The 17,483-nt window shown below is 36.9% G+C and overlaps 4 protein-coding genes across 4 annotated transcripts; 3 read left to right on the top strand and 1 right to left on the bottom strand.

Moving 5' to 3' along the window:
* Nucleotides 1-703: 703 nt before the first annotated feature.
* LOC105196343 (probable hydroxyacid-oxoacid transhydrogenase, mitochondrial) lies at nt 704-4,375 on the top strand. The gene is made up of 8 exons (XM_011162245.3): nt 704-903; nt 1,367-1,475; nt 1,945-2,208; nt 2,415-2,647; nt 2,721-2,954; nt 3,243-3,405; nt 3,702-3,983; nt 4,118-4,375. The coding sequence occupies exons 1-8, from the start codon at nt 851-853 to the stop codon at nt 4,199-4,201; spliced, it is 1,422 nt and encodes a 473-aa protein (XP_011160547.1). The 5' UTR covers nt 704-850; the 3' UTR covers nt 4,202-4,375.
* Nucleotides 4,376-4,741: 366 nt separating this feature from the next.
* On the top strand, nt 4,742-7,407 carry LOC105196341 (glyceraldehyde-3-phosphate dehydrogenase). Its single transcript, XM_011162244.3, has 8 exons — nt 4,742-4,832; nt 4,990-5,075; nt 5,170-5,293; nt 5,455-5,570; nt 5,878-6,135; nt 6,367-6,542; nt 6,775-6,969; nt 7,162-7,407. Exons 1-8 carry the CDS (start codon nt 4,742-4,744, stop codon nt 7,274-7,276), a joined length of 1,161 nt encoding a protein of 386 aa, XP_011160546.3. The 3' UTR covers nt 7,277-7,407.
* An 825-nt stretch (nt 7,408-8,232) lies between these two features.
* LOC105196340 (glyceraldehyde-3-phosphate dehydrogenase 2) lies at nt 8,233-12,444 on the top strand. The gene is made up of 5 exons (XM_011162243.3): nt 8,233-8,360; nt 10,497-10,593; nt 10,669-10,908; nt 11,001-11,255; nt 11,337-12,444. Exons 2-5 carry the CDS (start codon nt 10,516-10,518, stop codon nt 11,763-11,765), a joined length of 1,002 nt encoding a protein of 333 aa, XP_011160545.1. The 5' UTR covers nt 8,233-8,360; nt 10,497-10,515; the 3' UTR covers nt 11,766-12,444.
* On the bottom strand, nt 12,428-17,315 carry LOC105196339 (ralBP1-associated Eps domain-containing protein 1). Its single transcript, XM_011162242.3, has 5 exons — nt 16,811-17,315; nt 15,089-16,376; nt 14,958-15,022; nt 14,611-14,824; nt 12,428-14,385 (listed from the first exon to the last, which is right to left on the bottom strand). Exons 1-5 carry the CDS (start codon nt 16,982-16,984, stop codon nt 14,204-14,206), a joined length of 1,923 nt encoding a protein of 640 aa, XP_011160544.1. The 5' UTR covers nt 16,985-17,315; the 3' UTR covers nt 12,428-14,203.
* Nucleotides 17,316-17,483: the final 168 nt, after the last annotated feature.

Here is a 17,483-nt window from a genome sequence, read left to right as displayed (position 1 = left end):
TTTCTTTTTGATCAATATTCAATCAAGGTTCAATCAAGGTTGATGAAAGTAAAACGTGTACAACTACTAGTATATTTATAGAAATATATGACGTGGAACTGAATATAAGCTCAATTGAATAACTTCTGTCACAACAAGAAGCAACGAGATAAACTTACGCAAAAAAAGGACAGCCATTCAAAATCAGGGTAGAATCATTGACGCACATTGAACAATATCTTTTTGCATTGCAGTACATTCAAGGTATTTCGAAATTCATTACTAAAAAACACTGATAAAACGAGTAAAATTCCAAGCTGTACAATTCTTAGAATATTTACTTTGAAAGCTTTATTTTTATATAAAAATTTTTTATTAGATATAAATCATTCATAAAGATGTAATAAATAAAATATTATATTTTTCTTTTTAGATTACGATAACGTTCTTGATTTCTAACATTTATCTCTAATATTTATTTCTCACGTCTCTTTTTTATATTTGATTAAATGTAAATTTAATTGATTTAAATGTACCAATTTTTTAAAAATTGAAATTTCAAATTATTTTTAGCTTGAACGATTTAAAACCAACATCATCATAAAACGTAGCTCGGTAAATTTCTATTGATACAGCCCTGTTCACGCATGAATACGAACACATGGATAATAGAGCCACCTCATCAAAGACCTAAGTGGTAAACATGCTAGTAGTGAAAGGAAGGGGAATCTGAACTGGCCGCGGTACCAAGTCGGGAGTCAAGCACGAGAATTCGTGGAGAACGTTACTACGAGATATTTTTGAGCGAAAGACCTGTTACAGATTCCTCCAACCTTTTTCTTTTGGAAAATACTCCTAAAAAGTATTCAAAATGCTACCGAGACGGCGCGTCATTGAGCTTTTGCAAGTCATTTCGTCCCAGTCGTAAGTAAATCACAGGTTTTTGCATAAAAAAAGATAATATAAGCTACCATCAAAGAAATCGCGAAGCATTTTGATCACTTGTACTCTCCATCATAGATTAATAAATATGATAAAAATAAAATTAATTAGAAGAAAGCCGCGCTTTCATTTATTTAAGATTAACAATTATAAGATAATAATAGAAATATATTTAAAATATTGCTCTTTACTAAAGTAGTGAAAGTAATTTTCGTTGGATTTATGAGAATATTATTAAATGTAAGGAATGTTAGAATATTGAATGTAAGGATGTGAGAACGTGAGATGTAACAACGACAATCTGTCAATCTACGCATGTCAATCCATTAAAGTAGCGCGCATTAACTTAACAGCTGTACTCGGTGGATTTATTTTTGGGATGAAGAATAAAAGTGCATTTAATTGCAAACGCGAAATATGAGATTTAAATTGCTCTAACTTTTAGATGCAAATGTCCAGCGCACGGGAATCCGGGAGCTGCCAGCATACGGGATCACGGGAAAGCTTGGAGCACTGCAGCAAATGCCACAGCCGACAAGGAATATGCTTTCGAGGTAAAATTTGTGCAAGGAGAAAGAAACTGTCAGGAGATCTCCCTAAAGTGCATGTTAATACATTGATCTTATCGCAGACCCCCTCCGATTACGAAGACCTCCCGCGCATGCTACGTATTGACGTATTCAGATAAGAATTGTTTTTACCACACTCAATGCCACATTTTTAAGCATCTGATAATAATTTGAATATTATATCATATGTCAGGTGTAATAAGAGATTTTAACAAAACTATTTTGTAAAAAAGATTATTTTATTAGAAAGTATTAAACAAGGAATTTTATTTTAGAAATTACATCCGATTAGAACACAAAGCAATAAAATTAAAAATATTAAAAGCACAATAAATGTTAAATCTTACCTTTCCAATAATTGATTTTTTTTCATCTTCGTATCACTTAAATCTTTAAAATAATAACAACATCTTTATGCATTATATTAATTATTAATAGCTATGTAAAATTTTAGATGGCTTGTTCTACGGTGCGATATGGAATAGGAGTAACGAGAGAATTGGGAATGGACATACAAAATTTAGGAGCGAAGAAAACGTGCCTGATGACAGATCCTAATTTGGTGAAATTAGCCCCCGTGAAAACTGCCATTAACAGCCTCTCCAAATACGGAGTTCAATTCGAGATCTATGATAAAGTCCGCGTAGAACCAACTGAGCAAAGTTTACAAGATTCGATTGAATTTGCTAAGCGTGGAAATTTTGACGCTTTTATAGCGGTACGTATGCAAGAAACACGATAACCGATTATTTGTAAAAAGAAAGTGCTAATTGACTTTTAATGTCGCGTTTTATGTAATATATTATTATATAAATCACACTTTCTGTATCAACTATAATTAAAATAATTACTTCTTTCATACATCATATAATTATATTATTAATTATTATAAAACTATATTATTATATTATTATTAATCTGTAGGTTGGCGGTGGTTCTGTGATGGATACCTGCAAAGCGGCAAATCTATATAGTTGTGATCCGGACGCCGAATTCTTAGATTATGTAAATGCGCCGATTGGAAAGGGTAATCCGATTCGAGTTCCTCTGAAACCGCTCATTGCTGTTCCGACGACCTCAGGTACCGGTTCTGAAACAACTGGAGTATCCATCTTCGACTATCGACCGTTAAAGGCCAAAACGGGGATCGCAAACAGGTAATGTTCATTATGCGTCGTGTTGGATAAAAAGAAGATGTACAAACAAATTAATTTAATTTTCTTATTGCAGATCTCTACGTCCCACGTTAGGAATCATCGATCCTCAGCATACTCTGACTTTACCGGAGAGAGTATGTGCATACTCTGGTTTCGACGTGCTCTGTCACGCTTTGGAATCCTTCACGGCGATACCTTATACAGAGAGGACACCATGCCCAGCGAATCCAATTCTGAGACCAGCTTACCAAGGTAGCAATCCTGTCAGCGACGTCTGGGCACGATATGCTCTCCAAGTTATGTGCAAGTAATTAATCAGTCAATTATTTAAAAAAATTACAAAATTATATAATATTGAAATATATAAAATATTCTAATTAATATTAAAATAGATATATTGATATTACAAAGATAAAGATATATCTCTCAGCAAATATATAAAAAAAGATAAAAAGTTAGATATTTTCTTAACTTTCCATTAATTTGGTATAAATTAAACGTGATATTAAAATTTAAGAAGCTTTGAAAATAATAAGTAAACGAATAAACAATATGTTACATGTTACATAATAATCTTCTGCGATTTCCTCTCTAGATACTTTAAACGAGCAGTTTACAATCAAGACGATTTGGAAGCGAGGAGTCATATGCATTTAGCAAGTACAATGGCGGGTGTTGGCTTCGGAAATGCTGGTGTTCATCTTTGTCATGGACTTTCGTATCCTATCAGCGGAAATGTTCGAAATTTTCAACCAAAAGTAATTATTTAAATTCATACTTTTTGGGTATCATATATATATATAATATATTTTTATTTAAAATCAAAATAAAATGTGATTAGATTTCAATATATTTATTACTATATTGAAACAACTCTCTCTCTCTCTCTCTTTCTTTCTTATTTAAAAATTAATATGAAAACCTTCAATCTTTCTCTCTTCAAACAGTAGTATTAAAATATTTATTCTCTTTGGACCTCTTCTTCTCTCATTTTTTTAAAAATATCTTTGTTTTTTTCTTTGAATGTATTTGTTAAATTACTATCTTATTTAAGGGATACAGCAATGATCATCCAATAATTCCTCACGGTTTATCAGTGGTGATCTCCGCGCCAGCCGTATTTTCCTTCACCGGAAATGCATGTCCAGAGAGGCATTTGGAAGCTGCGGAACTACTCGGCGCAGATGTCAAGAATGCCAAGCGGGCTGACGCTGGCAAAATTTTGGCCGACACTGTAAAAGAATATATGCGGGTTATGAAAGTTGAAAATGGCTTGACGGAACTCGGTTTCAAGAAAGAAGACATACCTACCTTAGTTCAAGGCACTTTGCCTCAGGTAACATTCCCTGCTTATAATATTGTTTATCAAATAGAAAAGTATATTCTTTCATAAAATGTAGTATAACAATTGTTATATATTTTCGATTAAAAGAAAGGCATATATTAAAACTTATTTCTCCTTTCTTTCAGCATCGCATTACGAAATTGGCGCCACGTGAACAATCTGAGGAAGATCTTGCGCAATTGTTCGAAAATTCATTTACCATTTATTAATGGTCATTTAATATTTGCAAATTAACCTTTCAAATTAACGTTCCATTAATTGTATGTAAATAGAATTGTAAGAAGTAAAGACTTTTTATAAAAGAGAATTTATAAGAAAACAAATTTTATATAGCTGAAAGATTATACGTTGATAAACGTAAATAAAAGTTTTTATAAATGACAGTTAATAATTATTTTATATATAAGTTATTGAAATAAAATATTTTTTAAAAAACTTTTAATAAAATACTAAAATAACACAAGTGCGTGGTACCAGTTTTCCCTCGAGGGATGTCGCCAAGGCTAAATGGAGGACAAATAAATTTTTTGCCATGACGGCATTGCCATCTCTCTCTCTAAATGGAAAAAATTTTCTGTTCGTACTTATAAAACACATCTGACAATATCTTTTGTAATTATACCTAACATCATTGCACAGACAACTTAGGAACTTAAGTAAAAGGAAAGTACATTTCCTTGAATGTACTTGCTAATTTTTATTTAATTTAAGTTGACGTTACCACTTTTCGAATATAACCATTGATCATAATGCACAAATATTTAGGAAGAAGCGCGCTTCTTAAACTTGCCTTGACACTCGTGCAAATTCAGATGGCTGGGCATTTCGTGTTTACATACAGCGCGATTTCATTAAACAACTTCAAATCATCCTAATGTTCTGAGAAGTTTTGTAATAAACTTCACCCTATTTACATTTGATAAAATGTCATTCAAAGTTCTTAATCTTTTTCTTCTTTTTTTTTAAATATGAATTATTAAGCAAAACTAAAATAAAGGTAAAATTATGGCAGTTGTAGGAATTAACGGATTTGGAAGAATAGGCAGAATGTGTCTCCGCGCTTGCCTCGAGAAGAACATTGAAGCAAGTTTTTGATTATACAAAAAAAAAACAAGTATAATGAATTATACTTGTGTAAATTAAAAATTAAGAAATAATATAACAATTAATATCACAGGTAAAATTAATCAACGATCCATTCCTTACAACCGAGTATATGTTATACCTTTTTAAACACGATTCTACTCATGGGCAATATCCTTTATTCTTGGAGTGCGATAATGAGTTTATAGTTAGCGGTGGTAAATAAAACTTTAATTCCTCCACACTTAAAAAACAAAAAAAAATTCTTTTCTGATTTTTTAAAACAGAATTTTAAATTACTCAAATTTTATTTTATATAAATATTGCTTTGCATAAATATTACATTGTATAAAAAATTATAAACATATTGTTCAATGAGAGACAAAAATCGCCACGTCGCAAGAAAAGCAACCATCGAAAATACCATGGAAGAATAATGGAGTGACATACGTAATAGAAGCCAGCGGAGCATTCACAACTCTTGAGAAAGCAAGCGTAAGATTTTAAACTTATACTTATTTTTATTTTGAAACAAGATTCATATTAAATGTAAAAAAAACTGTTAGTTTTGAAATTTGCTAGAAATTTAAAAACAAAAGGAAAAAATATTAAATTCAATATTGAATTTAATTTAAATGTGTTAAAAAATATTCATCTTCCTTAACACAGTTATTAACACATTATTACATTGAAATAAAACAAATCTTCTCAAATTATTTTACAATTTTTAGCGTCCGATATCGTAGAATTAAATTATCATACATAATCTATAGCCCAAAAATAAAAATTATACATTATGCAGTTGCACATCGACGGCGGCGCAAAGAGAGTTATTATCACCGCACCATCGATCGATGCACCGATGCTCGTTTTCGGAGTCAATCACACTTGTTACAATCCTGCAAGAGATCGTATCATTTCTGCTACATCCTGCACTACGAACTGTGCGGCTCCAATCGTCAAAATCATGCACGACAACTTCGAGGTTCTCGAGGCGATGATAACCAGCATACACGCGGTTACGGCATGCCAAAATACCGTGGATGGTCCAATAGAGAAGGTTGACAATTTCTCTTTTTCTATAAAATAAATCTTCTTCTTTTCTTCATCTAATTCAACGTGTATTGTGAAAAGATCGAAATGCATATTTTTTACGGAAGTGCAGCACAATGGAATATATTCTTGTCTTTTTTTTTAATTACTCTCGCTGCGCTTAGCATGGCGATTTAAGAAACCTGTAAATAAATCGCTATAAAAATGACATACTTTGTACAATGATATTTCGTCACAGTTACGACCTACGGCATTGTGGAGGGACGGTAGAGGTGCTCTCCAGAATATCATTCCGACTGCGACCGGCGCGGGCAAGTCATTAGCCAAAATTATCCCAGAGCTGAAAGGCAAGGTTTCAGCCATAGCGTTCAGGGTGCCGATCCCTAACGTTTCATTATGCGATATGACATTCAGGTAATTGGCGGATGCGAGTTCGCCGAACAACTGACCTGTAAAATCCGGCGACAGCGCGCTTAACGCTCTGGTTGCACCGATGTTAGAAATCGCATTCAGTTTCGCATGAGGCAGCTATGCAATTTAATTAACGCAATTTACGTTTGACTAAAATAAACTGTCCGATACTAAGTTTAACTTTTGTACGTGCCCCACGCCGGAAGCGTTTTTGATCTCTACGAAATCGCTTCAGGGTCAATAAACCGGCGACGTACGAAGAAGTGAAAGAGGCAATGAGAGAAGCGTCGAAGGGGCAGCTGAGAGACGTGCTGGGATACACGGAGGAAGATTGCGTGTCCTCGGACTTCAACCACACGACTTATTCTTGCGTGTTCGATGCCAAGGCGGGCATTCCACAGACCAGCACGTTCATCAAGATCGTCGCTTGGTAATCAAGCCATCATAAAATTCTATTTAGAAAAGAATTCCATTATATTACTTTTTTTTCTATTTATAATTCTGTGATTTACTCCAAATATGCAATCTATGTTCAATATATGATCTACAAATCAAAGACATAATTTTTTGATCGCGCTAATTTTTTTATTTGATCCTGACATATCTATCTATCTTTCCTCAGGTATGACAACGAGTATGGTTACGCGTATCGTATAGCCGATCTGGTTCAATACATGCATAACGCCAATTCCGGTAATGTTCCTGTAACTGGACAAGCTCTCGAGCATGATGACTAGGAACAACCTATCAAAGTTAAAACTTTTACACGCAATTATATTCAATTTTAAATTCTTACAAATTATATTTAATGCGATTAAAATATCAAAAAGAAAACTTATCAAATTTAAAGAATAAACAGATTTAACGATATCTTTTTATGTATCTTATATACAATCACTTCCACAATTATTACACGTTCTTTTCTTTAACATCAATATTATATATTTAATTATTTATATTTCAAATATTTGAAAGTTTTAAAAACGCTTTTAATTATTTTCTAAGTATATAATAAATGCGATTTTAATTCCAAAATTGCTATAAAGAAAAAAATTTCTGGACAGCACCTCTAAGAGAAAAAAAACTCTTCGGTTCATCCTTAATTATACAAAATTTTTTTATATTTATAGTTAAATTGTTATATTTTTAATATTAAAATTCTTTTATGTAGATTACTTATTAATGACCATTTTATTTATAATTTCACGAGATGTGTAATATGATAAATTTTTGTAGAATATATTTAAGGCATATAGTAAAATAAAATATATATTTTTAAATTCACATATATATAAATATATAGTAAAACACGTTAACTACAAAATACGGATATAAAATTAGTGAAAAAAAAAAAATAAAAAATAATAATTAGTTATAAAATAAATAAAATAAACATTACATTAGAATTCTATTCTGAAATCTATCCTGAATTTATATTTTTTAGACTAAAGAAATCTAATCAGAAGAAATTATAAAATAATTATTAAAGAAAATCACATTTACGTTATGAGTTGCATATTATCTGTTGTACGCACACCTGCTGGAAGCTGTCGATATCCATTGTGTTAATGATAAATAGATTCTCTTCAATGGAAAATGGATTCGAAAAGAGTTTTATTGACACCGGCCTTGCGGTTCGGTTAAACTTACAATTAAACTTCGCGGCATGCCAACATGTCGACAATCGATAATCCAGTCACGTGAGCCACCGAGCGTCGGCGACAGGGCACGAAGCGCCGTTTTATATTCGCCTTCATGCCCTTCAAATGACACTATTCCGTTGGCAGCCGTAGTGAACGGATCTAATTCTTTGGGTGTATAGTGAGTATCTCTTCCATTTGACGTGCTCTACGTTTATCCTCTTTCTGTCTCTTTCCGTTCCCGAGTGAACCGTCATCATCGTCCACCGCTAATCATTCGCTTGACCGTCGTCTTTTCTACCAGAACGTGTATGTACGTACTAACATATAACCGTTAAATCTGCCTTCCGCCGCACCGGCCATTCTCGTGACGTCGTGGACCAGTATCCACCATCTCGCGACGAGCCGGCAGAGGAATCTCATCGTGAAACCGCGACATGACTAGATGCCAGAGTATCGTGACTAGAACTCAACGAGATGATGTAACGATGATGCGGCGCGACACCTTATTTTTCCAACCGTTCGCGTTGTTGAGATTTCATGAGAGCCCTTCGTTTGCTGATACGGACGGCGATCGTTATTATCGTTAAATGGCCCTCCACGGCGGTCAATATTATCGCTAGACAATTACGCGACCGAGACATACCAGGTGTACTTGGGATATCATTAGGACGGTATATTACACAGTCCGATCTTTATTTAAGAGAGCCTTGAAGACTGTTCTACGATAGCGCAATCGCAAACGACGTAATTGTACGCCCAATTTGACTAATGCTAATTAGCTTTGATCCCAGTTTAGTTTTTTTTTATCTTTTTTTAGTTCTACGAATAAGAAAAAATAGAGAATAAAATTAATTTACGTTAACAGACATGGACAGACGGCTGCGCCTTTTACAACACTTGACGACCACTTACAACTATGTTTATGCTAATGTAGAATGACTTTAAGTACGGTCTCGAGAAGTTATACGGTCATTTTGTTGATTGGAATCAATACTACTTGAGATTAAATTTAAAGACGATCTTAAGTATAAGATCGGACTGTGCACTACGAACCTGTTGTTAATAGCATAAAATTAATTTGGAATTTAATTATAATTATGCACATTACGTGTACCGTACTAATTGCTACATTATCAATTAGAATGACTGATGAAAAATCTTACGCCAATGAACCTTTTATGTTACATTATTAATCCATACAAAATTATATTAAATTTAAATTGAGAGAGTGCCGGTTGAAAGCAGATCTCAGTGCTCAGTAATAATTTCCTAATAATGTACAAATAAATACAAAATCATCGTAATTTCAACTCTTTAATATCAATGAGATTGCTTAAAAAAAAATGGAAAAAAATTCAATTACGCAAGATATCGTAATACTTTTCTCAGTGCATTTAAATAAGAAATAAATCTATTCTCGTGTTAAATACTGCAGGTATCGCTTAGTTAATCGGAACTTGTCAAGTCGATGCCGACGAAAGTCCAAACAGACTTTCCTCGATGCAAATTACGTCACTTTGGAATCACGCGGTTGCATTGCGATACGCCGAATACGCATCTTCGTTTTACGTCATTTTGATCGAATCACCGATCCGATAATCCCCACGCGAGGTCACGATCGTCCTCGGGTACACCGAGATGTCGAAGAACTTGGGTACATTCCCTTTAACCTTGCCTGACCTACAAGATTCGCCGGTGTCCAATCGGTCGTCGTGTCGCCGAGACATGTGCCAAAACTCTGTTGCCACCGCAGCTGCTTTCAGAGATAAATACAAGACTAAATAACGTTTATGTTCGCGTTCGAAATTATGTAAGCGCCCGCGAATCACACACTCCGATAATTCCGTTACATTTATAATCCATTATAATTCAACTATATTTGTATTGCAATAAATAAATAGGAAAGGTTTTTCAATTAATAATGGAACTGGTCACAATACAGCAGCAATATTGCGAAATGTTTCAACTACAAAATAATGTTAGACTAATAAAACAAAACTGTTTGATACGGTGTGACATAATTGATAGTTTTCAGTTCATACGCGGTTGATATCAGTTTTCATTTACGCGATATTTATGAGCATCCTTGAAACGCGATTGATATTCTGAAAATAGCGGGGACGTAAATGATGGCTCATCATACGTTATACATTTATTTACGCTCTAACCTAATGCCCAACAATTTGTTACAATAATTCCTAACTATGAGGCTCGTTCTCTCGCACCTGTTTCACATGACTAGGCCAGTTTCGCGGACCACAATCACGTGGAAAACGCGCGCAGCGATTTATAACGCTTTTGTCCGATTTTCTAGTTGCGATCAAGACGACGACATGAGCAAAATCGGAATTAACGGATTTGGCCGTATCGGCCGTCTCGTGCTAAGGGCTTCCCTGGAGCGCGGTGGTCAGGTATGTCGAAAGCAGAGTACCAATTCGCCGAGTCATACTAATCCGTTTCACTAATCCGAGATTTCTGCCAATCAGGTCGTCGCCATCAATGACCCTTTCATCGGTCTCGATTACATGGTCTACATGTTCAAGTATGATTCCACCCATGGTAAGTTCAAGGGAGAAATCAAGGCCGAGGATAACTGTCTCGTCGTAAATGGAAACAAGATCGCAGTCTTCAGCGAGCGCGACCCGAAAGCGATCCCTTGGGCAAAGGCCGGCGCCGAGTATGTCGTTGAGTCGACCGGCGTGTTCACAACCATCGAGAAGGCATCCGTACGTGAAAGATTTAGATTAAGATTCCTATTTTTAATCTCAGCGGAATCCTCGTTTACATCGGAGTTCAATGTTCTTTGGTGCGTTTGCAGGCTCACTTGGAAGGCGGCGCCAAGAAAGTCATCATCTCCGCCCCATCAGCTGACGCGCCGATGTTCGTCGTTGGCGTCAACTTGGACGCTTATGATCCAAGCTTCAAGATCGTCTCCAACGCCTCGTGCACCACCAACTGCTTGGCTCCTCTCGCCAAGGTGGTCCACGACAACTTCGAGATTGTCGAGGGTCTCATGACGACCGTGCACGCGATCACGGCCACCCAGAAAACCGTCGACGGACCTTCTGGCAAGGTGTGTACGATACATAGCAAGAAAGATCATTCGAGATTGTTGCGTCGTTATATAACATTATTTATACTTTTCTACTAATAGCTGTGGCGTGATGGCCGCGGCGCAGCACAAAATATTATTCCTGCTGCAACTGGAGCTGCCAAGGCAGTTGGCAAGGTCATTCCCGCCCTCAACGGAAAGCTCACTGGCATGGCCTTCCGCGTACCCGTGCACAACGTATCCGTGGTTGACTTGACGGTTCGACTCGCCAAGCCTGCCTCCTACGAGGCTATCAAAGCAAAAGTGAAGGAAGCTGCTGATGGTCCTCTAAAGGGTATCCTTGGCTACACCGAGGACGAAGTTGTCTCGTCCGATTTCATCGGTGACAATCACTCCAGCATCTTCGACGCCAAGGCCGGCATACCTCTAAATGACAACTTCGTGAAACTGATCTCGTGGTATGACAACGAGTTTGGTTACTCCAGCCGAGTCATTGACTTGATCAAGTTCATGCAGAGCAAGGATAACTAAATGGTCACCAGAAGTTGAATGTTTATCCACGTCCTCCTATAGCTCCGGTCGTGCCGTATGGCAATCACTGTATGGAGCATGTCATTGTAAAAAAAGCTGCTGTAAGAAACACTCTATTAATCAGCATCATTATGAACTTTTAGCAGAGATCTACCTGGAAAATAAAGCCGAAGGATGTTAACACATGTTCTTTTTCGCGCAGTTAATAGAATTGTAGATAAAGTGTTGCTAAAAAATAAGACAGGCTCTGGTGTTTACATCTAAAAATCTATATATTTATCTTGTTACTATTAGAGTCGATTTGAATAAAACAAACGTGTAAAATGTGAATATTATAATTTACATTGTACACTAGAGCCTGCGTAATCGTAAAGTATGTATTACGTAAAATCAGAACTATACGACAATATACAGTTCAATTGTCTAAATTTATTATTATCGAGCGCGATTTTATTCATCGAATTTCGTCACAGTGTATTGCTATGTGTACGGAAGTTTTATTGGACTTGCGTCCTATTATACTTGTATAGAATTGCAATTGCAATACTCAACTCGTCATTCATCCATTCATATTCAAGAAATATGTTACAAATATTTGTAATTGTTTTTCCTTCTGTATGATGAACATTATTTTTTCATTCACACAATGACACCAATAAAAATTGTTATGAAACTAAAAGTAGTTTCTTTATTCATACTTGACAGACACTTCTGTATATGTATTCTACATTGTTACATTTCTTTTTTACAGGATCGCAGATAATAAATCAGATTATTCTGACATAAGTATTAATTTTATATCATTTTTACACAATATCAATATCTATAATTACAAAAAAATCTTTGTTGCATGACTCGTTGATCTTTCAAGCTTTTACCTCTAAGTAGTCTCATGAGATTTGACAAGATACTGTCAATTACTGACAACAATATATATATATATATATATATATATATATTTTATTTATACATAAGTCAAATTTTTGCATAATATGGCACATAGTTATTAGTAACAACGGTCGCTTGGCAAATTTATTTATTCGCTATTTATAAGAAAACAAAGTAGAAATTTGAAAATGTGATAAAGGTTTTAATCACAAATCAGTGTATATTTGATTGGATAGAAATGGCAATTTATAAATAAAGCGCTGAGACTTATATAGAGCTGAGCCACAGAGATTGAATTTTGTAGAGAAGCAAGAAGAGTTCGAAAAGTTTATTATTTAAATAATAGCAATTTTGTGTCTATTAAGGAAGCCATTCTATGTTTTATGAATAATCGCTATTAGAAATATCTACGAAACTAACTGGAAAGAATATTGATTATTAACTTGATTTTTGTTGCAAATGTGATAGATCTATATTCTTCTCAGGCCTCAAATGGTTTGCACCAACTGTATAGCAACTATTTTTTTAACTCTATATTAATAGAAATCGATATATAATCATTTGAAAAATTGATACACCAAAATCGACGTATTCAACGTGAATTGATTCTGAGCATTATACATATCTATATAAATTTATTTTCGAAGTATTCTGTTCCTGCAGATTCTATTTTTCTCGTATATCTTTCTTCAACATTTAACAGATTCATAGATACACTCACGGAATAAAATGCAACTCCATAACAGATTATCCCGTTTCTCCATTGATGTTGTCTTTTTGTGAAAATTTTATATAGTTATACGAAAATACAATTCGATTTTATTGCAAATAAATACTTATTGTTTGTTTTTATAATATAATTAATTCAAAGTTCAAAAAATATTATGATTTTGTTTTCGGTGAACAAAGCTCTTTAAAAAGAGACTCATCAATAGACAGAGAAATATGAAATATCTTATATAATTCTCATAAAGTTAACAAATATTATATAGAAATCACAATTAGAAGTTTTAAATAGCTGTACTGAAATAGAATAATAATGTGACAGATGCACTTGTATGAGTGGTTATGGAAATATGTATAAATTCGCAGCAATAAAAAGGGAAGTTCTTATGCAACATACAAGTCAGTAAATCACAGGGGAATTCGATAACGCAGGCTCTAAACCTGAGTAAATTTGTAACACACTTTCACATACAAACATGAACAATAGCTCGTAAACTTGACAAAAGCAAATTCGCAAACGTTATATATCAATATAGAGATCATAATCAGCTTTGTATGTACACGATTCATAATTTATGTCATAGACACTCTTCTTTTAATTTCAAGTATAAAATCTATGTAATATTTTTATTTTTGTAAATCGCGTCCCCTGCCGCATCTGTCTGTCTACATTGATCATTATGAATGGTGAATGAATACTTCGTTGGAAAAAAAAGAATTCTAGACTAGCATAACGTATTAAATACATATGTTTACGATGATTTGAGGATACATAAGACCTCGTAACTTCGAACGAATGAATGACAGGGAATAGTGTAATCACATCAAGTCAAGAGCAAAAGTTTTGCGCGCAGATTTATACGTTCTTGAAGCGCACTCGCCAGTTCGCGTGTCAGTTCTTCGCAGACTAAGCGTAGTTCCGCATTCTTTTCCCTTAATTCTTGTAAGGTTAATTTCTTTTCATCCTCCGTTTCATTCTTATTCTCTTCTTCTCCGCCATCTTTTTCTGTCAGGATTACATTTTATAATTGTTAAGCATAATTACAAAAAGTACAGACGCTGTTCTTTAGAATAATATTTTTAATTTTAACTTAAAAAAATAAAATATAATTCTGCTTATAAATGTATTAACTGCAATAAACAATGAAAATTACATTACAAGTCACAATAAACTGTAAATATGGAGAAAGTATTAAATGTTGAGAAATTAAATAATGAGACAATTTCTTACTTGGACTTGGTTTCCTATAAATATGAAATGCTCCGCAGACCCCAGTGAACTGTTGAGATTGCGGTAACGTATTTTCTATAGACGATACCGTACTCTCAGGCAGTTCACTCTTGGGAGAAAAGTGGGAGAAGTCAGCGACGAAAGCTTGACTTTCGCTTAACGTCCTTTGTCCTTCACCCTCGCTCCTTTGACCGACCAATTTCCGTGGTGAAGTCTGTAGATAAAAACTGATCATTATAAATCCTGTGTTGAAAAACATTCGTAGAAAATTGTAATCTCCATGTTTTAATATCTTTTATAAGGTGTACAGAATAAAACAGTCTTTTAGAAAGAAACAAAAAACTCACAATTCCTGGCGAGATTCTAGGTGGTACAAGTGGAGGTGCCCCAAGAAAACTTTGGCCATTTTTTCCTGTAAGAACATAATAGTTTTTAGTATAAGATTTTTGTTTCCTGTACCGCAGTATCGTGAAAGTACCTAATTTATTAAGATCGAGACTAGAACTGCGCGCGTGTGTTCTATATGGTCTGGGTGGTGGCGGAGGTGGTGGTTCCTTCTTAGGAGTCACGATAACGGCATCTTCGGGAGCTGCGGGAGGTTTTTTCGCAAGAGGACGTTGCACTAAAGACGCGGCGGAATGCTGCAGATCGTCATCACCCAGGGTTGTGCAACTGCTACTGCTACCGTTGGCGCCCGAAGCGAGAATCGCCGCTTCAGGCGTCAAACGCAACGGCACCGGGTGCAGGATCTTCGGGTCACGTTCGACGGCAGACTTTTGAAAATCGAAATTCACTAGCTGCAGCCCTGGGCTGGTGACACAGGAGCTACTCGCACCAGTCGGCGAGTCCACGAACTTCGTCCACTCCCTATTTTTCTCACGGGCGTTCGCGGAGTTTGGTGGCGATTTTTGAGCATTTGTCGCGGACTGTGGAATTTGCGGCGCGGCAGTTGTTGCGGTTTCCATGACTAACGGGACCGACAAGGACGGAGGTAAAACGTCAGGCAGAGGTACATGGTTCCTCCTCAGTACGACAAGATGCATAGCCACATAGAATTCCTGCAAACTGAGCGCTCCGTCTCTCGTGACATCCGCAAGCTGCCAAATGCGTCGTAATTCGGAAACGGGAAGCCGCGATTTTTCGAAAAACGTTCTAGCCACTGGCCCAGCCAGAAGACCCTCCGGATCAGACTGCAGCTGCGCGAATTGTGCGGCGTAATAATCCCGCTGTTCGTCACTGATAATCCATACCTCTTCTGGTGGGAAACCCGAACCGTCGCCTTCCCCATCACCGTCGTCGCTGCTGTGACGTTCCGAGCTCTCCTCCTCGGTGCCCAACAACTGTCGCTGCTCTTCAGAAACCAATAAGCCTTGCCAACCTCCAGAAACAGAATCCAGGATTGTCTCACCACCCAGCATACCATCATTTCTTTCTTGTGTCACGCTGTTTGTCGGTGTAGGAGAATCCGTGCTGCCACCAGTCTCACGCGGAGATTCCGCTTCACTTTCACTCTCAGTGGTGCTCTCGGGAACATGATGTCTACCCTTTGCTCCTCTAGTTATGTCTGGACTCCTTCTACCATCCATCTCATCACCAGAGGTTGGCCATGTAAATCTTGGCAAAGTGATAACATCCAATGACGCAGTTATCATGTCCCTGGAGATTTCCAGACCAGCCTGATGAACTGCAATGAGTTTCAACACTGCATAGAACTGCTTCTTGCCCAGATGCGTGTTGCCTTTGGCTCCCATACAGATGTCCAGTATCTGCAAGTAGAAAAAAAATTAACATTTAATGTTAACAAATGTATATCTATGTATAGTCAAGATTCTATAAAGTGTTCCATCTTTATCCTCTTTTTTCCCAAATAAATAACAACTGTCAATCCAACAGCAACAATAACAGTCCGCTTTCCACTAGAAGTAATGTACGCTGCGAGAAACACAAAAATCCTCACAGACTACAGCTGTCGCGAACAGAGAAATGACTTGATGTTTCCCATCAATGAATTAATCAGCTGCGCCGACATAACCTCCACGAGCGCACCTCGACGTCTCCTACGTCCTGTTCGCACGTATGTCACTTCGACACGAGGAACTCTCGAGCATCAAGGCGAATTCTATCGCGATGAGGCGTCGATGGCAGGAAAACGTCAAACGTCAGATCGCGCTTTCACCCTGCTGCTCCATCGAGCTCTCACCTTTATCGTGACGTCCCGCGGCAGGTTGGCCGAGCGCAACAGCTCGGCGACTTTGATGACGGGCACGCTGTCGCCGTCCGCGTTCTCGCAGCAGTAGATGAATATGTCGCCGTAGTAGCGGTGCTCGGTCGCGGTCAGGTGCAGACTCGCCATCGTCAGCAGCTCCCAGTCCATCTTGACGCGTCCGCGCGCGGCTCGTGGCTCGTCCGTCCGCCCGGCTGCCGCGCGTCGTCGCCGCTTTAACGCGTCCTCCGCCTCCGCGGTGCGAACCGCTCTCCTTCTCGCACGACGTTCACTCGGCGCGACAGCTCGGCTCCTTCACGCTCTGCTTCACGGCACGACCACGCTCCGCGGTAGTCGCATCTTTTTCGCGGAAGAGAACGCGAGGAACGTCGTCGTTCGCTAGCTGCCAACCCCGTTCGCGTGATTATCGCTATCTCCGGCTGGCTGGCTGACTGGCGCGATCAGCGCGATGTTTGACATTACCATAATCCGTATCGACTAACTCGACCCGCACCAGAAATGATGGTGCGTGCGTAGGAACTCCGTATTTGTGATGCGTAAGGCGTAAGGCGGGTTTTTAAATGCATCGATTTATCAATCGCATTTATGCGCAAGTGCAGCTTTTACTCACTGCGAAAAAAAGTTGTTAACTAATTTGACTAAATTTTTC

Source organism: Solenopsis invicta, chromosome 4 (assembly GCF_016802725.1).
Source record: "Solenopsis invicta isolate M01_SB chromosome 4, UNIL_Sinv_3.0, whole genome shotgun sequence".
NCBI lineage: Eukaryota > Metazoa > Arthropoda > Insecta > Hymenoptera > Formicidae > Solenopsis > Solenopsis invicta.
Note: the sequence above shows the minus strand (reverse complement) of the source record. Positions and strands in the feature narration are given on the sequence as shown.

Excerpts from the sequence above, each read along its gene's own strand:
- LOC105196339 (XM_011162242.3), bottom strand. The coding sequence starts at position 16,984 with ATGGACTGGGAGCTGCTGACGATGGCGAGTCTGCACCTGACCGCGACC. Across the intron at positions 15,023-15,088 it reads TCTCGATCTTAATAAATTAG|GAAAAAATGGCCAAAGTTTT; the intron begins GTACTTTCACGA and ends ATGTTCTTACAG. Across the intron at positions 14,825-14,957 it reads CTAGAATCTCGCCAGGAATT|ACTTCACCACGGAAATTGGT; the intron begins GTGAGTTTTTTG and ends TTTTATCTACAG.
- LOC105196340 (XM_011162243.3), top strand. The coding sequence starts at position 10,516 with ATGAGCAAAATCGGAATTAACGGATTTGGCCGTATCGGCCGTCTCGTG. Across the intron at positions 10,594-10,668 it reads CCCTGGAGCGCGGTGGTCAG|GTCGTCGCCATCAATGACCC; the intron begins GTATGTCGAAAG and ends TCTGCCAATCAG. Across the intron at positions 11,256-11,336 it reads TCGACGGACCTTCTGGCAAG|CTGTGGCGTGATGGCCGCGG; the intron begins GTGTGTACGATA and ends TTCTACTAATAG.
- LOC105196341 (XM_011162244.3), top strand. The coding sequence starts at position 4,742 with ATGCACAAATATTTAGGAAGAAGCGCGCTTCTTAAACTTGCCTTGACA. Across the intron at positions 5,571-5,877 it reads CAACTCTTGAGAAAGCAAGC|TTGCACATCGACGGCGGCGC; the intron begins GTAAGATTTTAA and ends TACATTATGCAG. Across the intron at positions 6,543-6,774 it reads TTATGCGATATGACATTCAG|GGTCAATAAACCGGCGACGT; the intron begins GTAATTGGCGGA and ends AAATCGCTTCAG.
- LOC105196343 (XM_011162245.3), top strand. The coding sequence starts at position 851 with ATGCTACCGAGACGGCGCGTCATTGAGCTTTTGCAAGTCATTTCGTCC. Across the intron at positions 1,476-1,944 it reads ACAAGGAATATGCTTTCGAG|ATGGCTTGTTCTACGGTGCG; the intron begins GTAAAATTTGTG and ends GTAAAATTTTAG. Across the intron at positions 2,955-3,242 it reads GCTCTCCAAGTTATGTGCAA|ATACTTTAAACGAGCAGTTT; the intron begins GTAATTAATCAG and ends TTTCCTCTCTAG.